The 19,467-nt window shown below is 39.2% G+C and overlaps 2 protein-coding genes across 2 annotated transcripts; both read left to right on the forward strand.

Annotated features, from left to right (window-relative positions):
- The first annotated feature begins 1,947 nt into the window (after positions 1 to 1,947).
- On the forward strand, positions 1,948 to 2,892 carry LOC133260976 (olfactory receptor 51I1). Its single transcript, XM_061439597.1, has one exon. It carries the CDS (start codon positions 1,948 to 1,950, stop codon positions 2,890 to 2,892), a length of 945 nt encoding a protein of 314 aa, XP_061295581.1.
- Positions 2,893 to 10,521: 7,629 nt separating this feature from the next.
- LOC133261282 (olfactory receptor 51I2-like) lies at positions 10,522 to 11,543 on the forward strand. The gene has a single exon (XM_061439785.1). The coding sequence runs from the start codon at positions 10,593 to 10,595 to the stop codon at positions 11,541 to 11,543; it is 951 nt and encodes a 316-aa protein (XP_061295769.1). The 5' UTR covers positions 10,522 to 10,592.
- The last annotated feature ends 7,924 nt before the right edge of the window (positions 11,544 to 19,467 follow it).

The raw sequence follows: 19,467 nt of genomic DNA on the forward strand, positions 1-19,467 counted from the left end.
GGCAGTTCTAAAAGGATGAGTTACCAACAATGTTAACTCTCATAGGAAAGTCAAATAGATTAAGAAAGAATGTTTTCATTAGATTTGGTGACACAAACATGGAGCGTTCTGAGCCCTACCCGTCATGAGTCTGGGGCTTGGTGTCCCCCCCGACACTGTTCCTTCTTTTTGTAGAGCTATATTTTAGCCGTCAGCCAAAATGGAACCAGTGGAGGCATAGCCGCAGTCTTGTTAGTTAACAAGTTGGTTCAGTGAGTAAAATCAAATAGCTCAACTGAAAATCCAGTCAAATCATTGTAGACCATAACAGAAGACCCTCAAGTGCCTAATAACATAAAGGAACAAGAAAGTAAAAAGCACTGAATTTGATAAAAAGTGAAATAATTTCTATAAATGTCACATTAAATGAATAAAATTAAGGAAAATTCAGAACAATCTTTTTAAAAAAACTTTAATAATATATTTTTGTTTCCTTCTAACATTTTTCTGCATACATGTATTTACTGAGTAATTGCAATTGAAATATTTTATATATATATATCATTTTTTCCAAATAAAATGCTAATGTGTTATATTTTAAAGAAAAAAAAAAAAAGATTTGGTGACAAAGAGGTCACTAATGACCATACAGAAATTAGTTTCAATTGGGAAAGTGCAGTGTGGAAGCCACAATACAGTAAATCAAGCACTGATAAGGCAGTCATTAAGATCAAATCCTTGAATCTGGGGATCTCAGAATGGATTGGAAAAACAGACATACAAACAAGCTCCCCTTCCTTGGCATCTAGAGAGACAGGGTCTCAAGAAGTTTGACTATGAATTGAGAAAGAATAACAGCATGGAAGCTAGAGAAGGAAAGTTATGTTTCTATGATGGGATAATCTTGTATGTGCTTATTGGTTGATGGGAAAGAGATAGAAAGTGAGAGGTTGAAGATACAGTACAACAGACTAATGGAAGAGGTCTCTGAGTGACATGGCAAGAAACACAATCCTAAAGGTGGAGGGCCTGGGCTTGGGAAAGAGACATCTTTTTCTCAGAAAACAAGGGCTAGCTGAAAGCAAGTTAAAGTTTTTGGTAGTGGTAAATAATCTCACTCTGTCTCCTCTTTCTTCCCCAATAAAGCACTTGCTTCTTTGACTTTATCCAGCTGCACACCCAATTTGATTATAGAATTTATCAGTGGTTACGGTGTATTGTGTGAATGTGAAAGAGAGGCAAAGAGAAGATAAAGATACCAGTCCTAGAGGGAGGGTAGGTCAGGAAAGCAGTGAGGAAGGAAGAGCTAATAGATAAAGAGAAGAAGGTGAAAGAATGGTTAAAACTTTGAAAGCAAGATCATGGGGTGAGAAGGTAAGATTATTGGTAGGTGGAAGGCTATGGTCAGAAGCTAAAAAAAAAAAAAATAGAATTTAAGACTTCAAAGTGACAAGGAGGTTGACGTAAAGTCTGAGTAAAGTTATCGAAGCTGTAATTTTCTAGCTGTAGAAGTTTCATCTTTGCCACCTACAAAAGGTTTCCCAGAGACAAGGACAGTGTTTCCTTTTCCCTGTACATCTTAATTTCTAATTTTTTCTCAAAATTTCCAGAATATGTTTTCTAGGGTGAGATGGTGAAGTGAAGGAATACTGGAGTTTTAAGTGAGAATTAGGAAACTTTCTCATATAACCTCCCGTCATGTCACCTTGCTTTTGCTCACTTGTTCATCATACCTTCATGGAGTTTATAACATGGTCGTGAGAGGGAACTGGGCTCTGGTGAGTCAGAGTAGAACTCAGTTGTTATCCTCAAACAGCTCATAGTCTAATGGAAGAAGTAGGACCAGAAGCCAACACTTTCAATCTCTGACCTTTTATGTTGGAGACAGGATGTCTGAAAAAGAGTGAAGAACATTCCCACACACCCTCTTGGGCATATACCCCATCTGTGTTCTTACATCTGCCTGCCATGTTAGGCCTCAATGGCACCCCCTTCCAGCCAGCCACACTCCAGCTAACAGGCATCCCTGGGATGCAGACAGGTCAAGCCTGGGTTGCTCTGGTTTTCTGCATCCTCTACCTGATTTCCATCATAGGCAACCTCACCATCCTTGCTTTGGTGACTCGAGAGCCTACTCTCCACCAGCCCATGTACTACTTCCTGTCTATGCTCTCTCTCAATGATCTGGGAGTGTCCTTCTCTACACTTCCCACCGTGCTTGCTACCTTCTGCTTCAACTATCGTCATGTTGACTTTGATGCCTGCTTGGTTCAGATGTTCTTCATTCATACTTTTTCTTTCATGGAATCAGGCATACTGCTGGCCATGAGCTTTGATCGTTTTGTGGCTATTTGTGACCCACTACGCTATGCAACTGTGCTCACCAACAACCGCATCTTGGCTATGGGCCTAGGCATCATTGCCAAAAGTTTCACCACTCTCTTCCCTTTCCCCTTTCTGGTGAAACGACTCCCCTTCTGCAAAGGCAATGTTTTACATCACTCGTACTGCCTCCATCCAGATCTCATGAAAGTGGCATGTGGAGATATCCATGTTAATAACATCTATGGGCTCTTTGTGGTTATTTTTACCTATGGCATAGACTCAACTTTTATCCTGCTTTCTTATACATTGATCCTGAGAGCTGTGCTGGCAATTGCATCCCGGGAGCAGCGGTTCAAAGCTCTCAACACCTGCATGTCCCACATCTGTGCAGTACTGGCTTTTTATGTGCCTATAATCGCTGTCTCCATGATCCACCGCTTCTGGAAAAGTGCCCCACTTGTTGTTCATGTCATGATGTCAAATGTCTACCTGTTTATACCCCCCATGCTCAACCCCATCATCTACAGTGTGAAGACAAAGGAGATACGCAGAGGGATCCGTCAAGTCTTCTGTAAGTCTTGGGGCTGAAGAATGCTGCAGACCCTGCGAGAACCATTTTGGAGGAAGGACTGGGACTTTTTCTGACTTTAGGAATGTTAAAACAAGGAAAAGAACCAGGATCTTGATAGCTGTGAATATGGAACTAATAAAAGAACATTGGACTCAAGAAAATGACATATGTATTGAACACTTACTCTATGAAAAACTTTGTGCTAGTTGCTAGCAATTAGTTATAATGATGAATAAGACATATTCTTAAGAGATAGATGTATCAAGGGAAAAACATAAAAATAAAGATGCCCTGAAATATATTTGACATATGTGAAAATATTGGAAGCTCCACAGTGCAATTATCCTTGAACACAATTCTACTACCAAGAATGAGGAAATGATACACTGAAGACAAAATTCAGTGGAAGTCTGGGACTTCGTTGGGAGGAAAAGGGCACTTTCCGTGTGGCACTAGTAATAAAGAACCTGCCCACCAATGAAGGAGATGTGGGTTCTATCTCTAGGTTAGGAAGATCTCCTGGAGGAGGGCATGACAATCCACTCCAGTATTCTTGTCTGGAGAACCCCATGGACAGAGAAGCCTGGTGGGCTACAGTCCATAGGGTCACACATATTTGAACACGACAAAAACAACTTAGCACACATCGGGGAGAAAGGGCCCATTGGTTTGTGGGAATAAATATTTTTTTCTATGTTTGTGAGGTAGACTATGAAGGAAGAGAAGGGATATGGTAGTTGGTCAGGGTGGCAGAAAGACAGGAAAGTAATGATCTTTGCATAACAAACTACTTGAGAAAAAAAGATTTAGGCAAGCATATTTAAACCTTTACTACTCCAAGTGTGGTCCAGTGAACAACAGAATTGTTATATCTGGTTGTTTGTTAATGAAACAGAATCTTAGACCCTGAACAAGACCTACTGAATTCAAATTGCTTTTAATAAGACCTTGGGGTGATTAAATGTTGAGAGGCATAGTGTTTCTCTTTTTTAACCCCTCTAAGGTTATGGGTATCTAATGTGCAACAAAAATAACAAAGATCATGAATAATAAGAGTCTGAAAAACTAGTTCTCAAGGTGTGATTCCCAAACTAGTGTCATCAGCATTGTTTGGGAAATTGTTAGGCATACAAATTCTCAGGCCTTTCCTCAGATATCCTGATCAGAAACTCTTAGGTGGTGAGGTCCAGTAATATGTATTTTTAATAAGTCCTCCAAGCAAATCTGATATATATTACAGGTTGAAAACCTTTAAACTAGAATATTGGCTTAGACTATTTGGGAAAATTGCAAACAGCTTTGTTTAGACAAAGGGGAGGTTTCACATTAAGAAGCTCTGGAAACAAGATCGATCCTGAGAGACTGCTTAAGATTGTGTGTGTGCGCTCAGTCGAACCGGATTCTTTGTGATCCCATGGGCTGTAGCCTCTCCAGACAAGAATAATGAAGTGTGAACCATTTCCTGCTCCAAGGATCTTCCAGACCCAGGGATCAAGCCTGGGTCTCTTGCATCTCCTGCATCAGCAGGTGGATTCTTTATCAACGCACCACCTGGGAAGCCTAAGTTTGCAGGCGATTTTTAAAGCTGGAAGAAATTGAGTGCCTGACAACTAGGTGTAAGGTGTTGGTGGTAAAGGGATATACTGACTTATAGCCTCTTATCTCCACAAGGTGGTGCACATGGAACACAGAAATGACTTAAATGGGATGAACAATCTCCAGCCTCTTCACTAGCACTCAGGCTCCTGCCTCATCACTAGATTCCTGTCTTTTCTCGCAATTTCCACCTGCTAAGATCTCAACTAACCTGAAATCCTAAATTCAGGTAAAATCCAACTAGAAGGCTACCCTCTAAGTAAATACAATATAGAGGGGAAAATAATCAGATGGGTGTTACACTGAGATACAGAATCTTGCAAGAGTTCTTGGGGTGAGTGTTCCATGCATACAAGTCTCCTGATCAAGACCTCTTCTGAGACTTTTTTATTTTCTAAAACTCTATTAACTTCCTTCTAAAGTGTATATTCTTTTTCTAAAATGAGAAATTCTTAATGTGATTGTATTTTTCTGCACCAAACATGTACCTGCATTGTGCCTATCTTTTCTTTGCTCCATTGAAAAAAATTTTGATTTAAACACCACAAGACAAATTTATTTCCCTATTTAACCTCTGTGGGGCAAAATGCTTCATGCTGCTGCTGCTGCTGCTGCTAAGTCTCTTCAGTCATGTCCGACTCTGTGCGACCCCATAGATGGCAGCCCACCAGGCTCCCTGTCCCTGCTTCATAATTTTTCCATAAATGAAAGATAGTCACTTAGTCAAGTCCAACTCTATGGGACCCCATGGACTGTAGCCCACCAAGCTTCTCTGTCCATGGGATTCTAAAGGCAAGAATACTGGAGTGGATTGCTATGCCCTCCTGCAGGGGATCTTCCCAACCCAGGGATCAAACCTGTGTTTCCTGCGTTGCAGGCAGACTCTTTACCATCTGAGCCACCAGGGAAGCCCTAACGTATAATGATCCCTTTTGTTGGGATTTGCACAAACATTATGTTTGGCATTATCACTCTTGGAATGAACAAATACTATTTTCCCTGACTTCTTTTCTCATAAAATAGTGACAGATACTAAGTCTTGAAAGAAGACTTTTCAAAAGTTGAAAAAGAGATAATGAAATGATAGTGAAACCTAAAATCTTACACCTAGCACAGTGTTTGATATACCCAATGTACGTGAATTAAATCAATAACCAAATGACTAGTTAAATAAATGAAAGACTGTATCAAAGATGATGCTTATTTCCAATTATGCTGCCTCTAATGACATAGTTAAGAGACATTTCCCTCTGGGTCTTCTCAAAGCCTAGATTCTCCTCACGAGGAACTTATGCTCAACCTGAGGCACCATTGTAGGTCTCTCTATTCTCCATAATTCTATGACCTTATTCATAAGACTGTTTTATACATTCTCTTTAATTATATCTTCTCATTCCTAACCCATTAACTTTTACCTAGTGGATTCTACAGTGATGGAAAGCAGAAAGAGTTTTCAAACTGCTTATCTAAGATACATCAAAGTTCCACATGGAGAAGGAAAAATTTCTTCTATGTCCATATTTTGTTTCCATCCCTTAACCATCCCATGACTTGATAGAAAAAATAGAGAGATCTCCAACCATTCCTTCCCTCAGTACATCTTTACTCTGTCTGAAACTGAAACAAGGAGGAGGTAAAATGAAATACTTAATGGGAAGATCAGTTATTTGGAAAAATAAACTATTTGGAGTATCTGAAATTAGAACCTTTAGCAGAACTTCTAATGAGTATAATTACCACATGTAGTACAATCACATTTTTGAAGATCACTTTCTTGTTTTTATTTGAATCGCTTATAGACAGGATCTATTTTTTCTTTTTTTTTTTTTTTACAGATCAGGTACCAGTTTGAAGGAATATTAGTTTCATGAAATTATGGAGCTAGTAGATAGCACAGTTAGAGCTCAAACTCACATCTATGTGACTTTGTACTCAATGGTCTTTCAGTGGGGATGTCTCTCCTGGAGGAGATCTCAGTCTTGTAGAACTTGGTAGGGGTTGGATTGGAGGTGATGAGAGTGGGAATTGAGCAGGAAATACCAGTTATAAGTGGATGGAGGTAGCCATGGTCATATGATCTGTTGGTTAAATCTTGGGAATAGCTCTGCACTTCAAGGTCTGTTTTCTTGGCTCTGAGTTCTGGAGTTTACCCATGGGGTCTATGCTTTAAATGGGTGTTCTCAGTCCTGTCCAGTTCTTTGTGGCATCATGAACTGTAGCTCACTAGGTTCCTCTGTCCATGGAATTTTTCAGGCAAGAATATTGCAGCAGGTTTCCGTTTCCTTCTCCAGGGGATCTTTCTAACCCAGGGATCGAACCCATGTCTCTTATGTCTCCTAAATTGGCAGGCAGGTTCTTTACCACTAGTACCACTTGGGAAGCCCCCAAAGTGAAAGTGTTACATGCTCAGTCCTTGTGGACTCTTTGAGACCCCATGGACTGCAGTCTACCAGGCTCCTCTGTCCATGGAATTCTCCAAGGCAAGCATGCTAGAGTGGATTGCCATTCCCTTCTCCAGGGAGTCTTTCCAACCCAGGGATTGAACCCAAGTCTCGCACATTGCAGGCAGATTCTTTACTCTCTGAGACACCATGTAGCTTCCCCCAAGGCTCAATGGTAAAGAATCCACCTGCAGTGCAGGAGACATTACTTTGACCCCTTGATTGGGAAGATCACCTGGAGAAGGAAATGGCAACTCCAGTATTCTTGTCTGAAAAATCCCATTACAAAGGAATCTGGGTGCACTACAGTCCAAAGGGTCACAAACAGTCAGACATGCCTGAACACACACACGACAATTGTATACTATTTAGGGCTTCCCTGGTGGTTTAGAGGGTAAAGCTTTAGGTTCTGCCTAAAATGTGGATTTTAAGCCCCAAATTTGGGGATTTTAACTCTTGAGTTCTGTGCTGAGAGTTCTGATTTTGAGACTGGATAATTGGGATAGGAAGAATGCTGCTATGGAGCTTGGAGGAAAATTCTCCTCTTCATCGCAAGGAAGCAGTTGGAATTTTATTTTCTCTTGGAGAGAGGGCAGCGTCTCCAGGGATACTTTTTTTTTTTTTTCCTCCTTCTGTTCCCAAGTGACATTTAATCCTCCTTTTCTTCCCCCTTTACCAACACAGTATCACATTCAGGCAAACTGAGACCCCAGAGGCTTTGGTGCCTAGGAACTCATATTCAGAGACATAAAGTTTACCTGTTTGAGGCTAGTACCTGCTTGAGGTTCATTCTGGAAACACTGTGAGCTCAGGTTCTTTGTCTTTCAAGCCAACTCTCCCTTCATTGAGCTCTTTCAGGTGAGTCTGAAATCTATTTGTATGAGCACAAGAAGTGTATTTCGGTCTGTAATTCTCTCTGTGTCCCTGTGTGGTTCCCTCAGCCTCTCTCAAGTCTCTGTGTCTTTGAGTGAATTTCTGTCCATGCAAGTGTGTGCTTGTGTATTTGCTATCATTTGTTTGGCTTATGATGGAAGGGTTTAAAACAAATAAAAATAAAATTCCATTTTGTCGGATTCTTTTGTTGGATCATTTGAGATGATCTTGGTTGCTTTCCTTCATTCTATTAAGATGACATATCAGATTGATTGAATTTTGTCTGTTGACCCATTCTCAAATTCCAGGAATGGATCCCACTTGGTCAAAATGTATAACCCTTTCAATGGAAAAAAATTTTTAAAAAATTCCAAAATCTTAGTTTCATGTATATTTTCTTAAAAAAGAAAAAACAAAGAGTAATATACCTTCCAGCACCAGGTGTCCTCCAGGACACCACTTTCAGATAAGGCTATAGAGACGGCTCTATCAGTGAAGGACACATGGCAATCCCATGACAGGGGCTGAGAGCTTGTCTCTGTTCTGTTCCACACAGAACCGAAGTCATGATAATGTCAGCATGACAGATCAGGAGAGATTTTGACCTCCTGGAACATCAGGCACAAGGGCAGAAGGAGACTTGAAAGTGCCTTTAATCCCAGTTCAGCAGCTGCTGGAATTCTCCCCCAAGTATTTCCATCAATGGTTACACAATTGTGGCAACTGTTGCTTGAATATGTTCACTGACAAAAACTTATTGTCTCATCTAGTAGCTTTGACTCAGAAAAATCTTCCTCACCTGGATCCTAAATTGTCAACTTCATCTCCATCTGTCACGCACTACCTCTTACACCCGTCCCTGTCCATCTCGGCTACAGTCTCTTCTTCTCAGAGAAAAAGCATCGCTGGTTCCTTCAATGCTCTTTATATATGACTTGGTCCCCTCTGTCTCTGTGTGTGTCCCATTGGTTTAACTTTGATCTAGAGAATGGAACCCAGAACTGAATGTACTTCAGTTATGACCCTGAACAATGTGCTCATGCTTTTATTAATTCATGAATTCTTGAGCATGTCTTTGTGCTGGAAACATGAAGCAGCGGGAGGCAAGAATGACCCAGACACAAGTTTACCTAAGATTCCAAGGGAGAACAGAGGTGTAAAGGCACTTCTCATAAAACAAAGAGTATGTATAAAATATTTTAAAGTCATAGATGAGGCTATTATTTCCACTCAAGTAGTAATAGGAAAAGCTGCAGATACAATAAAGGTGTTGACTATAGCAGCACCCCACTCCAGTACTTTTGCCTGGAAAATCCCATGGATGGAGGAGCCTGGTAGGCTGCAGTCCATGGGGTCGCTAAGGGTCAGACATGACTGAGCGACTTCACTTTCACTTTTCACTTTCATGCATTGGAGAAGGAAATGGCAACCCATTCCAGTGTTCTTGCCTGGAAAGTCCCATGGACAGAGGAGCCTGGTGGGCTGCAGTCCATGGGGTCGCTAAGAGTTGGACATGACTGAGCGACTTCACTCTCACTTTTCACTTTCATGCATTGGAGAAGGAAATGGCAACCCACTCCAGTATTCTTGCCTGGAGAATCCCAAGGACGGGGGAGCCTGGTGGGCTGCCGTCTATGGGGTCACATAGAGTTGGACACGACTGAAGCGACTTAGCAGTAGCAGCAGCATGAATGGCAGTGGGAGTTCAAAAACAAGGAAGAGGAAGATCAAGCAAACTCCTAGTCTGCTTAGGAGGCAGGAAAAATAAATCTGTCTGCCATTCTCTACTTTGCTCTGCCTGTGAAGGTGAAGATGCTCAACTTCCCAATATCTCTACATTCTTCTTCCTTAAGTGGCTGCAATTTCAGAAGACTGGCAGCTGGGTTTCATAGGAAGGACCACAGGACTTCCAGTTGAAAGAATTAGATTCTAGTCCCAATTTAGCCACTTAATGCCTTAAGGACAGTCACTTAACATGGTTGTTTTGGGACTGAAATGAGGCAGCTTGGTAGAGAAACAGTTGCCCATCTGGTTATCCTTTCTAGCACACAAAGACTGAATTATTTCCCTGAAGCTGTGCGCTCCTGGGTGCTGTTGTTACTCTTTGCCATCACTCATGTTCCTCCATGCCTTGGGTCAGGGCTAGTGCTTATAAGCCTTCATTTTTACTCTTTGTGACAAATGAGGTCTGTCCATACATACATACCATACGATATCATGTTTACCTTTACAATGTCCATATGCAATAGATGTATTTTATTTTTCTGTTTTAGATATAGAAACACAGAGGCTTCGAAAGGTTAAGCTACCTGTTCAAGGTCACACTGTGTGTAAACTATAAATTGGGCTCCAAACTGAGGTCTGTGAGAATCCATTTGCAGAGCTCTGAAACACTGAACATAGGAAGCTATTTTTTTTTGTTATTTCTTATATCTAAGTAAGAGAATATTATTATCTTTACAAGTTAAATCATGTATTAACTGATTGAGTATTGATTTTGACCCATTTCTGATTTATTCCAGTGCTTCTCAATTTTTAAATGATGCTATCTTTCATAAGATTGGGTAGTCTCAAATATCTCTTTTAGGCATAAGATTTTAGGGCTCTGGCTGTCAGGGGAATAGCAGGTGAGAATATTTTTACAAGGAATAATGTAGATGACTCCAATTTCCTCCATGTCTTTCCATTTCTCTCTTCTTCACACTTTGAGGCAGGCTGCTAAGGCAGAAGGCTTCATGGGTGGGAGTTAACTGATTTTTTTTTTTTTTTCAAGTGGCAGGTAAAGACTGATCACTGCTGTTGGTGACATGAAAGCTGAGAGCAATGAAAGTCTTGACCTCCTATCTGTCTTCCTGACTGGTATTCCAGGGTTGGAGGCCCAACATGGCTGGCTGTCCATCCCCTTCTTCACCATGTACATTGTAGCTATTGTGGGCAACAGCCTAATCATGGCAGCAGTGCAAGCAGATCCTGCCTTACATGAGCCCATGTACCTGTTTCTCTCCATGTTGGCTGCCACTGAGGTGGGTGTCTCTGTGTCCACACTGCCTACTGTCATGGGTATTCTTTGGTTTGATTCCTTCCAGATTGACTTTGATGGCTGCCTTGCCCAGATGTTCTTCATCCACACCTTCTCCTGCATGGAATCAGGGGTCCTGCTGGCTATGAGTTATGACCGCTTTGTAGCCATCTACAATCCACTGCGCTACACAGCCATCCTCACCCTGCCCCGTATTGTCTCTTTGGGTCTGGTCATTACACTGAAGAGTGTGACACTCATGGCTCCTCTTCCAGTCCTCTTGAGGTTACTGCCCTATTGCCACACTAACATCCTCTCCCACTCTTACTGCCTCCACTCAGATCTGATCCAGCTGCCTTGTGCTGACACTAAGCTCAATAGCATCCTGGGTTTGGCCATTGTCTTGGCCACTTTTGGACTGGACTCACTGCTGATTGTGGTCTCCTATATGCTGATTCTTTACACTGTGCTGGGCATTGCTTCTGGGGAGGGACGGTGGAAGGCCCTCAATACATGTGTGTCACACATCTGTGCGGTACTTGTGTACTATGTGCCTATGATTGGTGTGTCTGTGATGCATCGTACTGCCAAGCATGCCTCACCTCTGGCCCACACACTCATGTCCAGCATCTACCTCTTTGTCCCTCCTGTGCTCAATCCCATCATCTACAGTGTCAAGACCAAACCAATCCAACAGGGAATTGTCACCGTGCTTTCCTGCAAGAGAGAATTACTTTGAGTCATTCCAAGGGGGGAGGGACTTTGAATCAGTCCATAAACTCTGGTGGTGTTTCTTCTGTGGGCAAAGCTCCACACCAGGATTTCTGGGGAAGAATAGGAGTGAGAAATTCCAAACATTGCCTCGGGCTTGAATCTGGATCATAGGAGTTACCTTGACCCCTTGCCATCTCACAAGTTACCAACAGAGGTGTGTCTGTATGTGCCCATGCATATGCCATCTCTGACAGTTATGATCAACTTGAGATCTTGAATGCCCTTTGCCTGTTTTTCTCAAGGCTCACACCAAACAGTCTGACAAATAGGAAGTTACCTGTAGAGGCTTGAGACTTAATGATATTTGAATTGAAATATAACAAGCTCTTGTTTTGATGGGTCAGATATTAAAAATCTGCTCCCAATAAAAGACCATCCTAGTAACATGACTTTGAGCAAGATAAGTGTACTTTTTGGGTTGTCCCAGATAGTCATGATTTACACTTATTTTTCTCAGCATCATTATTAATAGTAATCCCTTTTCCTCTCAAAAGTATCCTTGTTTATACAGTAAATTTATGGTAAAACTACATATAAAACAACTTCCTTCGTGTTATATACGGAATCAGACTCTTCCCCCCAGCTTACTGTCCAGTGGTGTCTACTCTCAGACTATTCAGTCTGTTTAGAATAGCGGCTACCAAAATTTTATATGCCAGGAGATTCTGAGGATGAAGAACAGCTGCGTAAATGGCCTCAACTTAGGTATCAAGTAAAATATGAACAACCTTACACACCAGGTTTCAGATCTGAAAAATCCCAACAGAAACACCAACAGAATTCTGTTTTGATAGAGCTTTGGGTCCTGTTTTTCTGGTGTCTGGATATTTACATTCCCTTCTCCTCCTATCCTCACCATGCCCTGAAGCAGGTATGCTTGTATCTTTCCTTCTGCTCCACCTCTTCTCTTTAACTGTCAGCAGAGTTCTAGTTGGCACTTCTTGCTTCTGCCTGTGGTTGTCTATGGTTTCCTGGAAACCTTTGGTGAAATGAGAGAGTACGTCTTCACACCTCCTAAATAATAGAGGTCTGTGTATGGTGGATTGATAGGCTTGTTCTGCTTGATCAGTAACTGGCCTCAGATCTCAGCCTCTCAGGCTTCAGGGCTTACAAATGCAAGGGAAATGTTTTTTTTTTTTTTTTTTTTTTACCGTATGCTATTCTTCCTGAGCTCGTTCATGTCATTAGGGTCACCTTTAAACAGTGAACTTTTTGAAATGCTTGGTCTGTTTAAAATAGTGGTTACCAAATTTTTACATTCTCTATGTAAAATAATTAATAGGAAAAAATTAGGTATCCTTTTAGGCATTTTCAGGTTAAAACCTAAAATTTTATCATAGATTTACATAGATGTTGAACGCACATTTTGGATATATTGTAAATATACTGAGGCTTCCCTCGTGACTCAGATGATAAACAATCTGCCTGCATCCCAGAGACTCAGGTTTGATCCCTGGATTGGGAAGATCCCCTGGAGAAGGGAAAGGCAACCCACTCCAGGATTCTTGACTGAAGAATTCCATGAACAGAAGAGCCTGGCAGGCTGCTACAGTCTATGGGTTCACAAAGAGTTGGGCATAACTGAGAGACTAATGCTTCACTTTCATAAATATATCAAGTTAAAAATAAATTGTTATATCACAGTTTAAAATAACAAATGTAAACTAAATGCATATTTTGATAGCAGACATTATGAAGTTAAATATGCATGAAAATATTCTTTAACATTCCATTCACATATTTTTATGTTAGTCCTTTTTCTCCTCAAACTCGAATTTTTATTTTACCTCCACCATAGAGTTTGTAATACATATAATATATTTTTCTTTTTGGAAAAATTTTAGTGGTTGCTCTTTCACAATACTTCCCTATATATATATATATATTTAAATTTTATGTTTAAAATTTAGTCACACATAGAGTATTGGTCTAAAAATGTATTCTTTATTGAGTCATTTTTCTGATATTAATACATAATTGATCAAAACAACATGAGCATAATACAAATTTTTATATATTAATACTAAAATTTGATTTCAATCCATCTCTTAATGAGCTGCATGATTTTATTTTTCTTGGATCTGGAAAATATTTAGTATTTATTAATAGAATGAGACATAGTTCAATAACAATTCTGTTCCTATTTACTTTTTTCTTTTTCTGTAAATGTGAAAGCTATTAAGTTTGGTAACATAAATGAGAAAATGGCATTGGTACAATTTATCATTGCATAATATCATTTTTAATGCCTTTGGAATTAAATGATAAAAATCATATGATAATCTCATGAAAAATTATCTTAATGATATACTAAATGATATTACCATTGGATCACTTTTTATTTTTGTTGATGACAGTAAAATTGATACCATTTGTCTTACACTAGAATATGCTACCCCATCATTGGTGTCATTCACTTCCTCAAAATCCATGTCAATATTTCCAGTAGTCCTTTTGATTGGTATCTCAGAAATGTTTACTATTTGGGATATACAATGGAAATATTAAATAGCTTTAAGAACTATGTCTATTCATATTTTTTCCTTTTTGAAAATTAAAAATTATTATTACTATTTAATTTTTGTAAAGTGAGAAAATAAGATTGTAGAAAGGAAAAAAAAATAGTGTAACAGAGGCATAGTCAAACCTCCTACATTCCCAGACAAAGCAATTTCAGTGAAGAAACTATATGGATGTTTAACATCTAAAAATTTATACTTATAAAAATATTTGTGTTCAGGCACTCCCAAAAATATCTTCTAATTTCTCTAGAGGAACAGGTAATCAATTTGAAGGCCACTAGGTTAGATATGCACATGAGTTTGGGTGAACTCCGGGAGTTGATGATGGACGGGGAGGCCTGGCATGCTGTGATTCATGGGGTCGCAAAGAGTCGGACACGACTGAGCAACTGAACTGAACTGAACTGAACTGAGGTTAGATATCCACCAATGACAGTGTCTATAAATTGTCTAAGAAGGTGAAATTCAAGGTGAATTTCTTAGACAGATATTGATCAAATTTCACAGTCAAATATCAGGGGAAATTACTGCTTCTGGAGAGGTACCCAAAGACTTGGGATTGTAAATAATATGTATATCTTTCATTAATAAGTGACTAATCATTTTCTTCATTTATCAAAATATATTTTTGAGTACCTACTATGTATAAAGGGTAGATATGTAATAATATTTTATTTTTGGATGCAGCATAGAAAATAAAATCTAAAAATTTAGCAAAGAAGTTGCAATAATTATTGGGGCAAGCCAGATATTCCCTTATAGGTTTTAGATGTCATCAGCAGATGAATCTACCAGTAAGCTGCAAGTCTAAAGGATGAATGTGCTTCAACACACTTTAGATATGTAATCAAATCTCATTTTTAGTCACATTACTTTCATAGTCACTTCTTTTGTCATAGAAACTATCACTTCAGAGGGCATGACTGACTAGCAGCAACACTCAGAATGATGTTCAGATTATTCTTTTTAATTAATGTATTTTAATTGGAGGATAATTACTTCACAATATTGTGATGGTTTTTGCCATCACATGATTTACATCAGTGCAAATCAGCCATAGGCATACATGTGTTCCCTCCATCTTGAACACCGCCTCCCCAATTACTTCCCCAACCCATCCCTCCAGGTAGTCACAGAGCACCGGCTTTGGGTGCCCTACATCATTCATCGAACTCACACTGGTTAGCTATTTACTTATGGTAATGTATATGTTTCAGTGCTATTCTAGCAAATCATCCCACCTTCTCCTTCTCCCACTGAGTCCAAAACTCTGTTCTTTATGTCTGTTGTCTCCTTTGCTGCCCTGCACATAGGATCGTCGGTACCATCTTTCTAGATTTCATATATATGCAGATATTATTTCATTATTTATTATTGATTTTTTTCACAGTTGTTCAGGAATCCAAATCTTAGAAAAATCCAAAGTGATAGTTGTACAATTTATTTAAAGCATTATTTTATAACATTATCTAGTATATCTTGTTGTGTCTGACTCTCACAATGGGTTGTAACTTTAAATAACAACCTCCAAATGGCAAAAACAGAGATGCTTTGCAGTCTTGGTTACTGAGCTCTTGAAAAATGGCTAATTTGAATTGATATTTGTTGTAATGACATGTGGCCAGACTTTGGAGACTTAACATTAAAAAAAAACAAAGAGTGTAAACTATCTTATTTTTAAACATAGGTTACGTGTTTAAATAATTACATTTTAGATATATTGGGTTAAACAATATATAAAAGAAGAGAATATTAGAAAGGGAAAATACATGCTTAAATTGTTTTAAATATAGAGGAATACCTGTCTCCGTAATAAAGCTGATCATGTTTCACAACAATTTGTAGGTGAAAGAAATAAATATTAGAAAAATATGTATAATGTATTATATACATATAAATGTATATAAAGTTATCTAAACATAAGATATTTTCTCTACCATTCATGTTGGAAATTTCATGAACCTGAACCTATGCGATCCATTAAACAAAGAAATGCTGCTTGCTAATTGAAATGTATTGCTCAAATAAAACCTTCTAATTTTGACCTTTCAGCAGCAATGGTTAAAGTAATTTTAGGCCATTCATTTCAAGATATATGATAGCATCTTAAAAGTGGCTGACCTTTTTCCCCAATGACATTTCTCACATAACAATATGTGGAAGTTACAAATACTGATACACACAAATAGCTAATTTCTAAGAAAGAATGTGTACAGTACTGTAGCATAATGAATGTGGTGCCTGCAATAACTTTGTTGTTTTTTAGTTGCTAAATCATGTTGGACAGACTCTTTTGTGATCCCATGGACTGTAGCCCTCCAGGTTCCTCTGTCCATGGGATTTATCAGTCAGGATACTGAAGTAGGTTGCCATTTCCTTGTCTAGGGGAATCTTCTCAAACCAGGGGTAGAACCCATATCTCCTGCATTGGCAGGTGGACTCTTTACTACTGAGCTACCATGGAAGCCCCTGCAATAAGTTAGCCAGTTTTTAATACACATGATGATGCTACCTTTTTCTGCCAATTTACAGGTTAAAAGTTGTTACTGGAACTTTTTAGTTTTGCAAATATTACCTGGTATTTAATACACAATGTAGATACTATACTCACTTAAAATATTTAGTTATGACCAACCTAGATAGCGTATTCAAAAGCAGAGAGAGACATTACTTTGCCAACAAAGGTCTGGCTAGTCAAGGCTATGGTTTTTCCTGTGGTCATGTATGGATGTGAGAGTTGGACTGTGAAGAAGGCTGAGCGCCGAAGAACTGATGCTTTTGAACTGTGGTGTTGGAGAAGACACTTGAGAGTCCCTTGGACTGCAAGGAGATCCAACCAGTCCATTCTGAAGGAGATCAGCCCTGGGATTTCTTTGGAAGGAATAATGCTAAAGCTGAAACTCCAGTACTTTGGCCACCTCATGTGAAGAGTTGACTCATCGGAAAAGACTCTGATGCTGGAAGGGATTGGGGGCAGGAGGAGAAGGGGACGACAGAGGATGAGATGGCTGGATGGCATCACTGACTCGATGGACATGAGTGTGAGTGAACTCTGGGAGTTGGTGATGGATAGGGAGGCCTGGCGTGCTGCGATTCATGGGGTCGCAAAGAGTCGGACACGACTGAGCGACTGATCTGATCTGATCTATTTACTGAAAATAGCCAAGCCATGACAAAAACCTAGCTTCTAAGATGAGAGGCAAAATAAATACAAATAGATAATAAGTTATAAAAATCCATAGTCATAATAACACAATGACAGAATATGCTCATATTTACATAAACATTATGTAAAATGTTTTAATATTTTATAAATAAATTCAGACAGGTTGTACAAGTATTCAAATTTGCTTAGTATTGCTTGTAAGACAAGTTAGAGTAGTTTGGCATTTTTACAAAAAAGTTTAAATCTCTTATTTTTCTGATATTATTTCAGCATGGAAAATAGTGCTAGAATAACTTTAATTTATACAAGTTTTCAGTTAATTTTCTCACTGGAAATCTAACAAATTTAGCTTCAATATTTCCTGTACAGATTTTGCCAGATAAATTAAAATTATTTCCAAAAATATTGAATTTTATGTGATATATGCAATTATTGCTACTAGCTTGTCGTTTCTTCTTGGTCCTCCCAGTTAAGAAAGCAAGAAAATATATGTCTGTATACTGAGCTGTTTATATACAAATATCTATAAATATGTTTTACTTAATCATCTGTATCTACATTAAGTGAAACATGACTTCGTACTGATATCCCCAACTCCAGTCCATGGATCATTCATGTTGCTCCCCTTGCTTTTCCATAACATCCCAGCCAAGTAGGGAGGAACTTGGTTCCCAGGTGGCACTACTGGTAAAGAATCCAATGGCAGGAGACATAAAATATGTGGGTTTGACCCCTGGGTGCAGCATTTATTATATTTCATTTTGCCTTTAGTACAGATCCCACCCAATTCCAAAGGTCAGCACCATTTCCCTCCATCTTTTCCAGTGCAGTTGCTTCATGTATTCATAATAGAACTATCATATTGTGTCTTCCATCCTGAGTAATTTTTAAAAATTATATATAATAAATATATACAAATTATATATATTAATGACCACTCTGTGCTGCTGTAAATTTCTTTGAGTTTTAGCAAAGGCCTAATGTCATCTGTGTACCATCACAGTATTACAGAATGATTCTACAGTCTACAAAACCCTCTGTGCGTCATGAATTTAATACTCCACTCCCTTAAATTCTTAGTTACCACCAGTAAGCTTACTCTCTATGAAGTTTTGCCGTTTTCAGAGTTTTGTCTGTATGAAATCATAATTTTTTTTAAAGACCTGTTAGACTACCTTCCTTCATTTAGCAATGAACATTTAGGATTCATCCATGTCTTTATGTATCTTGATAATTCTCAGCAGCTGCTGTAAAGACGTTATGCAGAGGCTTGGCTGATGCTTTCTGTCAAACATGCTTTGTCTTTAATTGCTTAGCCTGTATTTTGCAATCATTGGTCTTTGACCCCTGGAGAAGGAAATGGCAACCCAATCCAGTATTCTTGTCTGGGGAATCCCATGAAGAGAGAAGCCTGGCAGGCCACAGCCTATGGGGTCACAAGAGTAGGACACTACTTAGTGACTAAACCACCACCACTGGTCATTGAACAGCTTATTTTGCCCCCAAATTCCCCTTCATGTTTCTAAGCTCTAGTCCCTTTATAACCTAAATATTATTATTTTTTCTCCGATAGCTGACCTTTATTTCACAGTTTCAGAAATATAGTCTATAGGTCTTTGATTGTATTAGTTTGCTAGGACGGCCAAAAAAAGGGTGGCTTAAACAATAGAAATTTCCTTTCTTCAAATTATGGAGGCCTCTAACAACTTCTCACATTTCTGCTTTCTTTGGGGGCCTCTCCCCTGGCTTGCAGGTGGTTGTCTTCTCCCTGTGTCATCATTCTGGTCTTCTTTCTGTGCTTGTGTCCTAATAGTCTCTTCATACAGGGACACGAGTCACCCAGGATTAGAGTTCACCCTAAGGACCTCATTTTAACTCAGTTATGTCTATAAAAACCCTACCTCCAAATGTAGTCACATGCTAAGATACTGGGGTTAGAATTTCAAAATAGGAATGTGTGGGGAATTTAGCCCAAGTCACTAGTAGATCTAATTGTCCTGAAGCTAATTTTGTTCTGTCACCTCTCCCTTCAGAAACCCCTTTTTGTCCAGGGATGTGTTTAGATGGCAATTGGGAGCATCTGTGTATGTAGATGATTACCACTTGGCCACCCTAATTCCTGTTCCCACAATGGCTGCAAACATAAATGTCCCCACAGATGTTCTTATCCATAATCTGGAGTGTAGTGGAGTGGAGCAGGA

This window comes from Bos javanicus, chromosome 15, assembly GCF_032452875.1.
Source record: "Bos javanicus breed banteng chromosome 15, ARS-OSU_banteng_1.0, whole genome shotgun sequence".
Lineage (NCBI taxonomy): Eukaryota > Metazoa > Chordata > Mammalia > Artiodactyla > Bovidae > Bos > Bos javanicus.